At 47.0% G+C, this 15,454-nt stretch overlaps 1 protein-coding gene and 1 pseudogene across 1 annotated transcript; both read left to right on the forward strand.

Moving 5' to 3' along the window:
* The first annotated feature begins 5,044 nt into the window (after positions 1–5,044).
* On the forward strand, positions 5,045–10,351 carry LOC129645040 (carbonyl reductase [NADPH] 1-like). Its single transcript, XM_055570398.1, has 3 exons — positions 5,045–5,480; positions 5,995–6,102; positions 9,655–10,351. The coding sequence occupies exons 1-3, from the start codon at positions 5,192–5,194 to the stop codon at positions 10,089–10,091; spliced, it is 834 nt and encodes a 277-aa protein (XP_055426373.1). The 5' UTR covers positions 5,045–5,191; the 3' UTR covers positions 10,092–10,351.
* Positions 10,352–11,161: 810 nt separating this feature from the next.
* On the forward strand, positions 11,162–15,426 carry LOC129644552 (carbonyl reductase [NADPH] 1-like; annotated as a pseudogene).
* Positions 15,427–15,454: the final 28 nt, after the last annotated feature.

Genomic DNA, 15,454 nt, shown 5'->3' on the forward strand with positions numbered 1-15,454 from the left:
TTTGCAATGAAGTTATGGGGCTGGATACCATGATCTTAGTTTTTGAAATGTTGAGTTTTAAGCCAGCTTTTTCACTCTCCTCTTTCACTTTCATCAAGAGGCTCTTCAGTTCTTCTTTGCTTTCTGCCACAAGGGTGGTGTCATCTGCATATCTGAGGTTATTGATATTTCTCTTGGCAATCTTGATTCCAGCTTCTGCTTCATCCAGCCCAGCATTTCCATGATGTACTCTGCATATAAGTTAAATAAGCAGGGTGACAGTATACAGCCTTGACTACTCCTTTCCCAATTTGGAACCAGTCTGTTGTTCCATGTCGGGTTCTAACTGTTGCTTCTCGACCTGCATACAGATTTCTTAGGAGCCAGGTAAGGTGGTCCAGTACTCCCATCTCTTGAAGAATTTTCCAGTTTGTTGTGATCCACACAGTCAAAGGCTTTGACGTAGTCAATAAAGCAGAAGCAGATGTGTTTTTCTGGAATTCTCTTGCTTTTTCTATGATCCAACAGATGTTGGCAATTTGATCTCTGGTTCCTCTGCCATTTCTAAATCCACCTTGAACATCTGGAAGTTCTTGGTTCATGTACTGCTGAAGCCTGGCTTGGAGAATTTTGAGCATTACTCTGCTAGCATGTGAGATGAGTGCAGTTGTGCGGTAGTTTGAACATTCTTGGGTATTGCCCTTCTTTGAGATTGAAATGAAAACTGGCCTTTTCTAGTCCTGTGGCCACTGCTGAGTTTTCCAAATTTGCTGACGTATTGAGTGCAGAACTTAAATCATCTTTTAGAATTTGAGATAGCACAGCAGGAATCCCATTACCTCACTAACTTTGTTCATAGTGATGCCTCCTAAGGCCCACTTGACTTCACATTCCAGGATGTCTGGCTTTAGGTGAGTGATTACACTGTCGCGGTTATCTGGGTCATGAAGATCTTTTTTGTATAGTTCTATGTATTCTTGCCACCTCTTCTTAATATCTTCTGCTTCTGTTAGGTCCATACCATTTCTATCCTGTATTGTGCCCATCTTTATATGAAATGTGCCCTTGGTATCTCTAATTTTCTTGAAGAGATCTCTAGTCTTTCCCATTCTATTGTTTTCATCTATTTCTTTGCATTGATCACTGAAGAAGGCTTTCTTATCTCTCCTTGTTATTCTTTGGAACTCTGCATTCAATGGGTATATCTTTCCTTTTCTCCCTTGCCTTCAGCTTCTCTTCTTTTCTCAGCTATTTATAAGGCCTCCTCAGACAACCATTTTGCCTTTTTGCATTTCTTTTTCTTGGGGATGGTTTTGATCACTGCCTCCTGTACAATGTCATGAACCTCTGTCCATAGTTCTTCAGGCACTCTGTCTATCAGATCTAATCCCTTGAATCTATTTGTCACTTCCACTGTATAATCGTAAGGGATTTGATTTAGGTCATACCTGAATGGTCTAGTAGTTTTCCATACTTTCTTCAGTTTAAGTCTGAATTTTGCAATAAGTTCATGATCTGAGCCGCACCCACCCCACCCTTTATATCAGCTAGCCTCCAAAAGAGCCCAATATGGAAAAGAGGGGAAGGTAGTATTAACTTTATAGTGGAGAAACTTGGCCAACGCTTCATTGGCTGAGTAATAAAGAATAACAACAGTGATAAGTCATGTTGATTGCAAGTTTCCCATCTGTAGGAAGGGTACTTGGCCTCTGTGATATTACCCTCCAAAACCCGTAACCTTAGTTCAGTAACAGAAGAACAACCTGGTTCTATGGTGGGTGTGTCCCTTTAGGCTGTTTGTATTGTTGCCTGTGCTTAGTCATGCTGGCTCTGCACTTTTGTGTTGTTGAACAGAGAAAGAACTTTGTCCATAGCCTGAAATATATACATCATAGCCCTTTCCCAAGGCCCTGTCTCCCAGGCTTGAATTTTAAAGGCATAACACTTTTCCTTTATGTAGAGATAAAATTGCAGAATTTGTTAAAGGTTATGCACAACTGCAAAAACAGAGGATTATCTCCCCGCTCCAAGTCTGGCTGAGCAACTTCACTTTTACTTTTCACTTTCATGCACTGGAGAAGGAAATGGCAACCCACTCCAGTGTTCTTGCCTGGAGAATCCCAGGGACGGGGGAGCCTGGTGGGCTGCCATCTATGGGGTCGTACAGAGTCTGACACAACTGAAGTGACTTAGCAGCAGCAGCAGCAGAGTTCTCTTTGGGCCACAGCTGATATTGCTAGAGGGCACGCCATCACTTGGTCAGTTATAATACCTGCTCTGACCCTGGCCATAAATATAATTTTTTCTTTAGAGTCATGCAAGCTCAATCAGAACAACCAACTGAATCTCACTCAAAAATCATAACCTTCCTCAGTCATGGGATGGACTTCTGTGGTTAACACCAAGCTATGGTCTTTAAAGTTTAAAGGCTCCTTTATGTTGTGATTGTGACATTGTACTATAGCTTTGTAAAAACATTACCATTGAGGAAACTGGGTAAAGTATAAGGAATTTCTGCATTATTTGTTACTACTGTTCGTGAATCTACAATCATCTCAATAAAGTTTTGTCAAAAAGCAGAGGTCCTTCCCTGATTATTTTGTTTTTTGCAACTGATTAGAAAAATTCCTTGAAGTTGTAATATAATTGGAAACTATCTAAAGCATAGCTGTTCAAAGAAAGTTTCTGCTGTGATGGAAAGCGATACCTGCACTGTCTGGTACAGCCAGCACTAACACGTGTGACTCAGCCCTTGAAATGTGGTTAGTGGAACTAACAGACTGAATTTTAATTGTATTATTTTGATTAAAATTACATTTAAGTAGCCACTAGCTTCTGGCTACCATAAAAGAGTGTGGACAAAGAATATTACCTACCATTTCAGTAAACAGAAGATATTGAAGCCATCGAGTCATTAGCCACTGCAGCCCACCCCAATGGTGCACCCAGAAAGAAATTCACAGCAGAGAAAAACAGGATACTGGTCCCAGATAGAGTTCAAGTGCACATTAAAGGAATAATTTCAGTAAGCCCAAACACTTATCATACACTGAAAACTGCTAAATTCATTAATTTGCGATGTTTTGTTTTATTTAATTAGCAGTAATTGTTGTTCCAGGACCTGGGTTTTTTGGGTTATTTTTGCAAAAACTCCTGTATATCCTGGCTCCTCCCTTACCTCTCCAGAACAATCCCTCAGAGGTATCTGAAGAGGCTATATCCCAGGCTTAAATCCTCAGTTCAGTTCAGTCGCTCAGTTGTGTCTGACTCTTTGCAACCCCATAAACCGCAGGACACCAGGCCTCCCTGTCCATCACCAACGCCCGGAGTCCACCCAAACCCATGTCCATTGAGTTGGTGATGCCATCCAACCATCTCATCCTCTGTCATCCCCTTCTTCTCCTGCCTTCAATCTTTCCTAGTATCAGGGTCTTTTCAAATGAGTCAGCTCTTCGAATCAGGTGGCCAAAGTATTGGAATATCAGCTTCAAAATCAGTCCTACCAATGAACACCCAGGACTTATCTCCCTTAGGATGGACTGGATGGATCTCCTTGCAGTCCAAGGGACTCTCAAGAGTCTTCTCCAACACCACAGTTCAAAAGCATCAATTCCTTGGCACTCAGCTTTCTTTATAGTCCAACTCTTACATCCATGTAAGCCAGCCAAATAAAATGTAATTCTCAACTTTCGTGCTTAGTCACCTAGTCCAAATCTTTGTGACCCCATAGCCTGCCAGGCTCCTCTGTCCATAGGACTCTCCGGGAAAGAATACTAGAGTGGATTGTCATGCCCTCCGCCAGGGGATCTTCCCAACCCAGGGATGGAACCCAGGTCTTTCACATTGCAGGTGGATTCTTTCCCATCTGAGCCACCAGGCAAGCCCAATATAACAATATTTGACAGATTAAACCTGGGCACAATGAAAATATTATACTTAATGTTAATAACTCTTAACATGCTTATATTACTTAGATCAACAAGCAAACATTAACACTAAGTATTTAATACTGAATAATTCCCAGTTCATGTGAACCTGAAATTCATTTAGGTTAATTTCTCTTGCATTTAGAATTATTTGCTTTGTAAGCTTTTATTTTTCTGTAGGCCAATTAGATTAGAACTCATTTACAAACCAATCATAACAATATTATCCAAAAATATCTCAACTTTTAGTTTGTGCTTTTTCTTTCAGTGGACAGGACACAGCATAGAAATGAAAATGGTATTATAACCCCCATAAATCCTCTGTTTTAAGCACTAACTGGTAAGGAAGAAAATTAATTTCCCACCACTGAACTAATTTATGAACCTTCTCAGTCTCCATTTCCTCACTTTAAAAATGTAAATAAAAAGATGAATCCTAAGGCGTTATTTGAGTGGGAGAAAGGGCTGCAACGCCCCTTTGCACCTGTACACTTCAGGAACTGCAAACAAGTAACCTGACAACCCTGCAAATAAACAGTGATTTAGTGAACACTCCTCACGAGAGGTGAAAATTAGCCAAGGCTAAGCCAGTAGCTTTGCTTTCATATTTAGGAGAGAAACCAACAAACACTTGATCTCTACCATTTTCTTCCAACTTATTCCACAACTCGGGGTTCCCAAGACTTCAGTTACAGTGATATTTTTCAAACACCAGGAACAATAAAGTTAGTACATATGATTCATTTCTGCAAGTGCAACCGTGAACACGGGTGAACAGGAGGAAATCTGAGGATCAGTTCAGCTCAGTTCAGTCGCTGAGTTGTGTCCGACTGTTTGTGACCCCATGGACTCCTGCACACCAGGCCTCCCTGTCCATCACCAACTCACGGAGTTTACTCAAACTCATGCCCATGAGTCGGTGATGCCATCCAACCATGAGGATGGGGTTGAGTTTTAAACTGAGCGTTTAACGTTCTCTACATTAACCTAGAGAACACGACCAATAAGAATGATTCTCTGCCTCCAGCCCGCAAGTCGCCAGCAGCAACTTTTCAAGAGGACTGTTCTGAAAACTCCGCAGAAGTCTCCTCTCTACACACGCTGCACCGCTGGGGGTCCCTAGGGAGCCCAGCCCGAGGGGCGGAGCCTGCGTCTGCGCCTGCGCGATCAGCCCAGGCGCACCTGGGTGATTCAAGCCAGTGATCGCTCCGCGCGCTGCTGTCTCGCGCAGACGCTGGGACTCGCCGCTCCCTATTGAAGGCAACTCAACGCCCTGCACACCGGCCATGTCGTCCTCCACCCGCGTGGCGCTGGTCACCGGGGCCAACAAGGGCATCGGCTTCGCCATCGTGCGTGCCCTGTGCCGGCAGTTCCAGGGAGACGTGGTGCTCACAGCGCGGGACGAGCCGCGGGGTCGGGCGGCTGTGCAGCAGCTTCAGGCCGAGGGCCTGAGCCCCCTTTTCCACCAGCTGGACATCGACGACCGGCAGAGCATCCGCGCCCTGCGTGACTTCCTGCGCAAGGAGTACGGGGGCCTCGATTTGCTGGTCAACAACGCGGGCATCGCCTTCAAGAGTAAGAAGCGGCTGGGTGCTCCAGGAGAGGCGGTCACCCGCTCTGAGCATCTCGGTCCAAGATGGACCAAATCTGTCGGGGAATCGCTGTAGAGGGGCTTCTCCCGCCTGTGGGGTCCAGAATGACTCCCTAGAGAAGGAGAAGGGAAGGGGGAAGGGGGTGCGGCTAGAGGAATTGCGAGGAATGGCTGCTCTCTAGCCGGAGAGAACTTAGTTTCTCTGGCTCAGAATCCTGGGCACCTTTTCCAGGTTGATGCACAGCCCCTTTCTGATACACAGAGGCCCCATGTCTGCACCCTTAGAACAGCGCCGTGCCAGTGGTGCGTTCTTACATAACTATGCTTCATTATCAAACTGGGAAATTCACACGGGTACAATACTGATTGTATTGTGCACAAAATTCAACCGATTTTTACCTTCACTAGTTGTACACAAAATTCATGAGCGATGCCTTCTTATGGAATGTTACCCCGCGAGAACTGTTTCTTGACTCCACTTTGCTTTTCTCTTGAAAGCTGCTGACACCACACCATTTCACATTCAAGCAGAGGTGACTCTGAAAACAAACTTCTTCGGCACCAGAGATGTGTGCACAGAGCTCCTGCCTCTAATAAAGCCCCAAGGTGAGTCTGATTGGAGCCCAGACTGCAGTGCTTCTGGCAAGATCTGGGCCCACCTGGCTCTGGCCTCATCTACAGGTCCCCTGCCGCTCCTGCTCAGCTTCCCTGGCCTCCACCGTGTCTCCACCCAGCCGGGTGTCCTGCACCCTGAGGTCCCTCCACACACTGCCCAGGTCCTTGGTGCTGTCTGTCCACCTGCTTTTTGCACATCTTGCTCTTTCTTCTCTTTCCCATCTTAGCTCAGAGGTTTCCTCCTCCAAGAGGCCCTTGAGCTGCTCTGTGCCCATCACAGGGGGAGTTCCCTCAGGAGTCCTTCCCAGACCTTCTTTCCCCTGTCCCCCTCTTACACAGGCTAGTGGAGCCTGCACCACCACCAGTTCACCCCTTCCCTCCAAAGACTCGTCCTTTCCCCAAAACATCTTGGTAACTAATCCCGTCATCCTAGCACCAGGAACCTGGAGGGCACCCTGCCCATACGTGGGAGGTAAGCCTGCCTGCTTATTGTCATGACCAGGTCCTAAATTCGTCCAGCTGAGTTTCTCCCCAGCCATCTGCCCCATCCTAGCTCTACAAACAGGCCCTCAGCTGTTGTTTCTAAACACTTGTAAACCCTCCTAAGGGACCCCTTGCCCTTCTTGAATCCTTTTCTTTCTCGGTAGGCTCACTGCCCCTCCCAAAAATCCTACAAGTGTGAATGAAGTTCAAGCCCTGAGTGTGGCTAATAGAGATCTCTAATCTGAGCACTGCCCTTCCGTGTGCTCGGTGTTCTGGACAAAACAAACTCATTCCTCTAGCTTAAACTACTGTAATGTTTACCCTGACGTAAGGGGCCAGGAGAGGAACCACCCCCCATTAAACACACAAAGTAAGACAAGCAGATACTTTAAGAAGGATTCAGAGAGTGCCTAGACATTGAGCACACGTGTTTACAGTTTACACTCAGCTTCTAACCTGTTTCCCTGTCCACGCCTTCTGGAAGGTGCTACCCCTTCAAAGACTTGGTTCACTAGGACCGCAGGAGTCAGCTCCTAAGTGTCCCCTGATTCTCCGAAGTGATGTCTTTGCTTTTTAACAGCCTGTCTGCGTTTGTCATAGCTTTCTTCCCAAGCAGCTCTCATCTGATTTCATGGCTGGCTTCACCATCCGCAGTGGTCTTAGAGCCCAGGAAGAGGAGCTCTGCCACTGCTTCCTCCTTCTGCCCTCCTATTTGCCGTGAGCTAATGGGACCAGATGCCACGATCTTCATTTTTTAAATACTGAGCGTTACGCCAGCTCTTTCACTCTCCTCCTTCACCCTCATCAAGAGGCTCTTTAGTTCCACTTCGCTTGCTACCATTAGAGACCATCTGCATATCTGAGGTTAATATTTCTCCCACAATCTTGATTTCCAGCTTGTTAACTCGTCCAGCCCGGCATTTCACATGATGTGCTCTGCATAAAAGTTAAACACGGTGACAATAGCCTTGTCATACTCCTTTCTCAACCAATCAGATGTTCCAGACAGGGTTCTAACTGTTGCTTCTTGACCCGCATACAGGGTTCTCAGGAGACAGGTAAGAAGGTCTGGTATTCCTGTCTCTTTAAGAGCTTTCCGCAGTTTGTTATGACCCACACAGTCCCAGGCTTTAGTGTAGCCAGTGAAGCAGAGGTGGATATTCTTCTGGAATTCCCTTGCTTTCTCTATGATTCAGCGAATGTTGCCAATTTGATCTCTGATTTGTCTTCCTTTTCTAAACCCAACTTGAACATCTGAAAATTCTCAATTCACATAATGCTAAAGTGTCACTTGGAGGATTTTGAGCTAATGGGAGATGAGCATAATTGTCCAGTGGTTTGAACATTCTTTAGTATTCCCCAACTTGGGAACTGTGATGAGGATTGACCTTTTCCAGTCCTGTGGCCACTGCTGGGTTTTCGAAGAGTGCTGACATGTTGGGTGCGGCACTTTAATAGCATCATATTCGGGATTTTAAACAGTTTTGCCAGAATCTCATCACCTCCACTAGCTTTATTGATCGCAGTGCTTGCTAGGGCCCACTTGACTTCACACTCCAGAATGTCTGGCTCTGAATGAGAGACTACACCATCGTGGTTATCCGGGTCCTTAAGATCTTTTTCATATAGTTCTGTATATTCTTTCCAACTCTTCTTGATTTCTTCAGCTTCTGTTAGTCTTTACCACTTCTGTCCTTTATTGTACTCATCTTTGGATGAAATCTTCCTTTGATATTTCTGATTTTCTTGAAGAGATCTCTAGTCTTACCCTTTCTGTTGTTTTCCTCTATTTCTTTGCATTGTTCACTGAAGAAGGCCTTTTTGTCTCTCCTTGCTATTCTCTGGAACTCTGCATTCACTTGGGTGAACCTTTCCCTTTCTCCCTTGCTTTTCGCTTCTCTTCTTTCCTCAGTTATTTGTAAAGCCTCCTCAGACAACCACTTTGCCTTCTTGCATTTCTTTTTCTTTAGGATGGTTTTGTTCACTGCCTCCAGTATAGTATTAGAGACTTCTCTCCATACTTCTTCAGGCACCCTGTGTACTAGATATAATTGCTTGAATCTATTCATTAGCTGCACTGTATAGTCATGGGGAACTGGATTTAAGTCGTGGCTGACCTGCCTAATGCTTATCCCCACTTTCTTTAGTGAAAGCCTGAATTTTGCTATGAAGAGCTGATGGTCTGAGCCCCAGTCAGCTCCAGGTCTTGTTTTTGCTAACTGTTACAAAGAATGTAATCATTCTGATTTTAGTATTGACCAAAAATTTGATGATGTCCATGTGTAGAGTTGTCTCTTGTGCTGATAAAAAAGGATATTTGCTATGACCAGTGATAGTCTCAGGGCATTCTCAAGATGCCCAGCCCAAGGTTAGAGCCTTGGTCCCACGAGTGAGGACTGGGATGGAGAAGGAAGTCCTAATCTCCTAGGTACACTTACCAGGAACTGAACCTCTGCAGCAGGTAGCTGAGGAACAGGATGAGAAATGTGATGTCATCCGCATGGTGGGAAGATGCCACAGCCCCTTGGCAGGGAGGGAGTCCTGCGTCTCAGATGCACCATCCCAGAGTGAAGTTTCCATTGCTACGGTCAGAAAGGAGGAAAGGAAGGAGCAGTCATGGTTGAAATAGATTCTTTCTGTTCTCACCTGAGGTATTGGAGATAGTCTGGAAAAAAATGTTTCGTCATTTGCTGCACACACTCAGGACCATTTCCAGAGATTTTAAATAGTTCAGTTTTGAAAATACTTTTCACAAGTCATGCTGGGTAATAGGTTCACAGACTTCTTCCTCTGGTCATGACTTCTTTATTGAGTTTGAGTGAAATAGTTCATTCTGGTAATTTCTAAAATAATTAGATGTAGCTTAATTTTTAAAAACATTAGAAGTAACATGTTGTTACTTATAATAATAAAAAAGATAAGACTCATTGAGGAACCCCCTCCCAAAATACATTCCCTTCCTTCCCTAATGTCCTCTTTCAAGAGGTCAGTCCTGTCCCCAACTGGGTATCATCCTTCTCGTGCTCGCCTTTCTATGTACTGATTTGTGCTCTATTTTAGGCAGAGTGGTGAATGTATCCAGCTTTGTCAGTGTCAACTCTCTAAAGAAATGCAGCCCTGAACTGCAGCAGAAGTTTCGAAGTGAGACCATCACGGAGGAGGAGCTGGTGGGGCTCATGAACAAGTTTGTGGAAGACACAAAGAACGGGGTGCACAGGAAGGAGGGCTGGCCCGATACCGCATATGGAGTGTCGAAAATCGGAGTCACAGTCCTGTCCAGAATCCACGCCAGGAAACTGAGTGAGCAGAGAGGAGGGGACAAGATCCTCCTGAATGCCTGCTGCCCAGGGTGGGTGAGAACCGACATGGCAGGACCCAAAGCCCCCAAAAGCCCAGAAGAAGGAGCAGAGACCCCCGTGTACTTGGCCCTTCTGCCCTCGGATGCCGAGGGGCCTCACGGAGAGTTCATTTCTGAGAAAAAAGTTGTGCAATGGTGAGCTCATTCACAGCTACACCATGGATCCATTTATATTGCTGTCCCCGATTCACCAAACAGACACTGACAAAATTATCGCTGTGCAGAAAAAAGAAAGAGGAATCAAAATATCCAGATCAAGGTCTCACTGGGAGAGGGCTGCTAATCTTGTAAAGAGTTTTCTGACTTCTTCTGTGATCCCAGGGGAGGAAAAGTGGAATGGATGACAAATAATAAAAATAAATAATTCTTTATAAATGTCCCTTTGTGCAAACTCTTAAATGGTGAATCTGCTCCATTATTCATAATAGTTGAAGCTAGTTTGGTGGACATGTGGGTGTTGAGTATGAGTTCCACTTTTCTATTTAAAATTTTTCAGGACAAACATCTGGAACCAGAGAGTCCTGGTTCGGCCCCCTTCCTGGATGACCTTGAACCAAAATCCAACAGGATACTAGTCCCTAACACAGGGACACCTGCTCAGTGTTACGTGGCAGCCTGGGAAGGAGGGGAGACTGTGGAGAACCAATACGTGTATATGTGTGGCTGAGGCCCTGGGCTGTCCAGCTGAAACTGTGGTGAGAACTCAGAACGTTGTCAATCAGCTGTGAAAGTGCTAGTCGCCCAGTCCTGTCTAGGTCTTTGCGGTTCCATGCACAGCTCTCTGCACTTCCATGCACTGTGGCCCACTGGGCTCCTCTGTCCATGGGATTTCCCAGGCAAGAATACTAGAGTCAGCTGCCATTTATTTCTCCAGGGGCTCCTCCCAACCCAGGGATCAAACCTGGGTCTCCCCCCATTGCAGGCAGATTCTTTACTGTCCCAGCCACCAGGGAAGCCCTGTCGTCCAATATAAAATAAAAAGTTTAAAGAAAAAGAGGGCTGTGTCCTCTCTTTTGGCTCAGGGTACAGCATGAGGAAAGAGGTGGAGCCAGGAGTGGTGTTGGAACATTTGATCCCTCCTTAAGTGGGTAGATGGCAGGGCCTCCTCCTTCTCAAGCAATCACTGCACTGGATCCCAGGACACAGTTCTTTGCCTTCTGGAATGTGGCAGGTCTCCAAGTCCCACGCTGCGCCACCCCATCGGTCTCCAGCCTTGTCAGCTCTACTCCAAAGGGCCCTGCCCACAGGCCATGTCATCCTCCACCCGAGTGGCGCTGGTCACCGGGGCCAACAAGTGCCTTGGTTTTGCCATAGTGCGTGACCTGTGTCGGCGGTTCCCGGGGAAATTGGTGCTCATGGCACGGGACGAGGCGCGGGGTCGGGCAGCCGCACAGCAGCTGCAGACCAAGGGCCCGAGCCCCCTTTTCCACCAGCTGGACATCACTGACCTGCAGAGCATCCGGGCACTGCGAGACTTCCTGCGCAAGGAGTACGGGAGCCTCGACGCACTGGTCAACAACGAGGCCATCGCCTTCCAGAGTAAGTGAATGGGAGCTGGGGGGTTACAGCCACTGTGGGGGGAGCCTGACCGGGCGGGGCGGGGCTGCTGCCTGAACCTCCGCTGTGGGATCTAGAACCCTCTCCCTAGGGAGGGAGCACAGGCCGGAGGTCACAGGGAGAGCAGGTCCTCCGCCATTACAAGCTTTTCCAGCAAGAAGGCCTTGAAACAGCTTTGACCAGGGTAAAGGACAGCGCCCAGATTTTCACAGTATTGATTTCACTGAACTTTGGATGAGTTGGGTGAATTTTTAACTTCTGAAACCAATTTAAAATTGCAGAGTGGTACACAGGAGGTCATATGGGCTTCTTTCACTCAGCCTCCCCTGATGATGCCATCTTATGTAAGTATAAAGCAGTATCAACCACAAAACACCCATTGGTGCAATACCGTTCACTAACACCAAACATTACTAGAGGAAAACAGAGTTCACGGAAAAAATACTGTATCAAGTAAGCATTTTTACCATATGGCTTGTGTTTATTAGCCCTATTCTTTTTCTATCCTAAAAGTTGGTGATCCCACACCAATTGAAATTCAGGCAGAAGCGACCATGTAAACAAACATCCTTGGTACCCAAGCTGTGTGCACAGAGCTCTTGCCTCTGATAAAATGCCGAGGTGAGTCCAATGGAGCCCAAACTGCAGGGTTTCTGGCAAGATCTGAGCCCACCTGCATCTGGTCTCATCCTTCTCAGCTGCACTGACTTCCACCTGGTGGTCACTCGGCAGGATGCCCGGTGGCCTCTGGTCCCTCTACACCCTGCCCGAGTCGTTGGTGCTCTCTGTCCATCTGCACTTTGCACATTTGGCTCTTTCTTCTCTTTCCCATCTTAGTTCAAAGGTCTCCTCCAAGAGGCCCTTCACGTGCTCCATGCCCATCACAGGGGGTGTCCTCTCAGGAGTCTCTCCCAGACCTTCTCTCTCCCGTGCCCCTCTCAGAGTGACCTGATTTGGGTTTGTGGTGCTCATACTACCACATTCATTCGACCCCTGAAGACTTTTCTGCTTCTGGCCACCAGAGTGTTTCTTCCTATGGCACTGACATGGTGTATTACCAATACAGGTTTCTAGATGCTAAACCAAGTATACATACTTCGGTCTTTAAGGTTCAGGAAGTCCCCAGACTATCCTGAAGTTCAATAATTCACTGTAAGGACCGAGAACTAGGCAAACAGCTATTATATTCAAAAGGACATGGTTTTAGAAAGGTGGACAGTTACTCAGTTCAGCAGTGGTTAAAGGTCTCATGGCCCAGGGTCTAAGAAGCCCAGTATGGAGCTGGGACTTGACGTCTCCCTGCAGACCCTGGGGGCACCACGTATTTCTCCCCCAAACAGCCTGTGTCAGACACAAGGGGTATTACCAAGCAGTGGGCTCGACCCAGCCTTGATGTCCAGGGTTCTTGGTGAGGGGTGGTCACGCAGGCATGGCCCACTGCCCTCATGGCGGGCCCTGCTCTCCAGCCCATCCAGGGGTCCAGCTAATACCAGCTAGGCCAAGGCCGCCACCATACTCACACACGAACATGGACTAGGTAACCTGACCCTCAAACAAGTAATTGAGGACAGTCTTCTCAGGCAAGGACGTTCAGGCTTCACTGTTACCTCCCAGATGTCCTGGAATAGGGCTGAAGCTTCCTCTGGCCAAGCTTAGCCCCTTACTTATAGAGAACACCCTCTGCACCTTCCTTAAGACTCCCTTACATCAAAAGGATCATCGAGCATCTAAGTTTAGCCTAGATTTTATTTAACAGATACAGAAAGAGTACAGAAATAACATCTCTCATCGGGGGCAGCCAGAGTGGGGTTGGAGTAGTTGAGAGCAACAGATATTCCAGCTTCTAAAGCCACTACTTCCATTTTCATGTGTTTCTACTGATACTAATTTGTTTTCAATTTTTATCGGAAGATGGTTGCTTTGCAGTATTGTGCTGGTTTCTGCCATACATCAACATGAGTCAGCCACAGGGATACCTACGTCCCCTCCCTCCTGAACCTCTCCCACCTCCCATCCCATCCACCCCTCTAGGTTGTTGCAGAGCACTGGGTTGATCTCCCTGAGTCACACAGCAGATTCCCCCTGGCTCCGTATCTTGCACGAGGCAATGTGTGTGTTTCCGGGATCCTCTCTCAGTGCCTCCCATCCTCTCCTTCCCCCACTGTGTGCACAAGTGAGTTCTCTACGTCTGCATCTCCACTGCTACCCTGCAAATAGGCTCATCAGTCCCATCTTTCTACTTTCCATACACCTGCCTTAATACACAATATTCATCTTTCCCTTTCTGACTTACTTCAGTCTCTACAGTAGGCTCTAGGTTCATCCACCTTGATGAACTTGAATGAATCAAGTTCATACTAACTTGATTCTCGCCTTGATCAACTGCTACTTGTACCTTCAGTTCAGTTCAGTCGCTCAGTCGTGTCTGACTCTTTGAGACCCCATGGACCACAGCTCGCCAGGCCTCCCTGTTCATCACCACCTCCCAGAGTTTACCCAAACCCATGTTCATTGAGTCGGAGATGCCAGCCAACCATCTCACCCTCTGTCGTCCCCTTCACCTCCTGCCCTCAATCTTTCCCAGTATCAGGGTCTTTCCAAATGAATCAGCTCTTCGCATCAGGTGGCCAAAGTATTGGAGTTTCAGCTTCGGCATCAGTCCTTCCAGTGAACACTCAGGACTGATCTCCTTTAGGATGGACTGGATGGATCTCCTTGCCGTACAAGGGACTCTCTAGAGTCTTCTCCAACACCACAGTTCAAAAGCATCAATTCTTCAGCGCTCAGATTTTTATTTAGCATAAAACTGTTTGTGCAGTCTATTTAGTATTGTTAAGAGAGAAAAAGAGGCCAAAAAAAAAAAAAATTATTTCAGTTTGAGACAAAGAACTCTTTGAATGGGAAATCACCAAACCAGAATTACTGAGCGTGGCCCGGCTGACAGGCACTCAGGAACAGACTATCGTGGAGAGAAGGCTGAAGCAAAGTAAGGAAACTGTGCACTGTCTTCAGCTTCTGGCCCAGGTGGCTCTTTGTGACTATCAGTCCTTAGGTTCCCATTTTGTCACCTTGAGGCATTTTCAGGCTTCCGTTTTGTTTTGCTTACAGAGGCCACCAAGGAATTAGAGCCAGCTCAGCCTAATGACCTCCGTGTTTCACTCATTTACATCATGGAAACTGGCTCATGGTTAGCTGTGCCGAGTTCTTCATCAACTACTTATTTTCCGTTAGTATTACACCCTGCAGAGACTTGACCTCCATCTCCCATCACACTTGGTCATCCCTATCAGTATCTTCCTACGGCTGCTTTACATGTGAGAGTTGACTATTACCAGCAAGGCCAGTGATAACCCCCATCACAGGACAGTAGGTAGCACATGTGACCTGAAGACTAAGACTCACGAGATGCTGGCACCTGGCTAGAGAAACACTCAGTGATTAACGATTGGTTCAATCCATCACCACGTCTTATAAAAAATATCCCACAGACATCCCAGGGCTTCTGCTTGACTCTCAGTTCAGTTCAGTTCAGTTCAGTCAGTCAATATGTCCGACTCTTTGCGACCCCATGGACTGCAGCACGTCGGGCCTCCCTGTCCATTGCCAACTCCCGGAGTTTATTCAAACTCATGCCCATTGAGTTGGTGATGCTTCCAACCATGAGGATGGGGCTGTTTAAACGTAGAGAACACGACCAATCAGAATGATGCTCTGCTTCCAGGCTGCAAATCGCCAGCAGCACTTTTCAGCAGGACTGTTCTGAAAACTCGGCAGGTAGCCCCGCTCTAAGTGCCCTGAACCGCCGGGGGTCAGAGGGAGCCCAGCCCCGAGGGGCGGAGCCTGCATCTGCGCCTGTGCCTCAGCCCTGGCGCCCCGGGGTGATTCCTGCGGGTCATCGCTCCGCGCACTGCATCTAGCTCAGAGGCCAAGAGCCGCGGTTCCCTT

The sequence above is a fragment of the Bubalus kerabau genome, chromosome 2 (genome assembly GCF_029407905.1).
Source record: "Bubalus kerabau isolate K-KA32 ecotype Philippines breed swamp buffalo chromosome 2, PCC_UOA_SB_1v2, whole genome shotgun sequence".
NCBI lineage: Eukaryota > Metazoa > Chordata > Mammalia > Artiodactyla > Bovidae > Bubalus > Bubalus kerabau.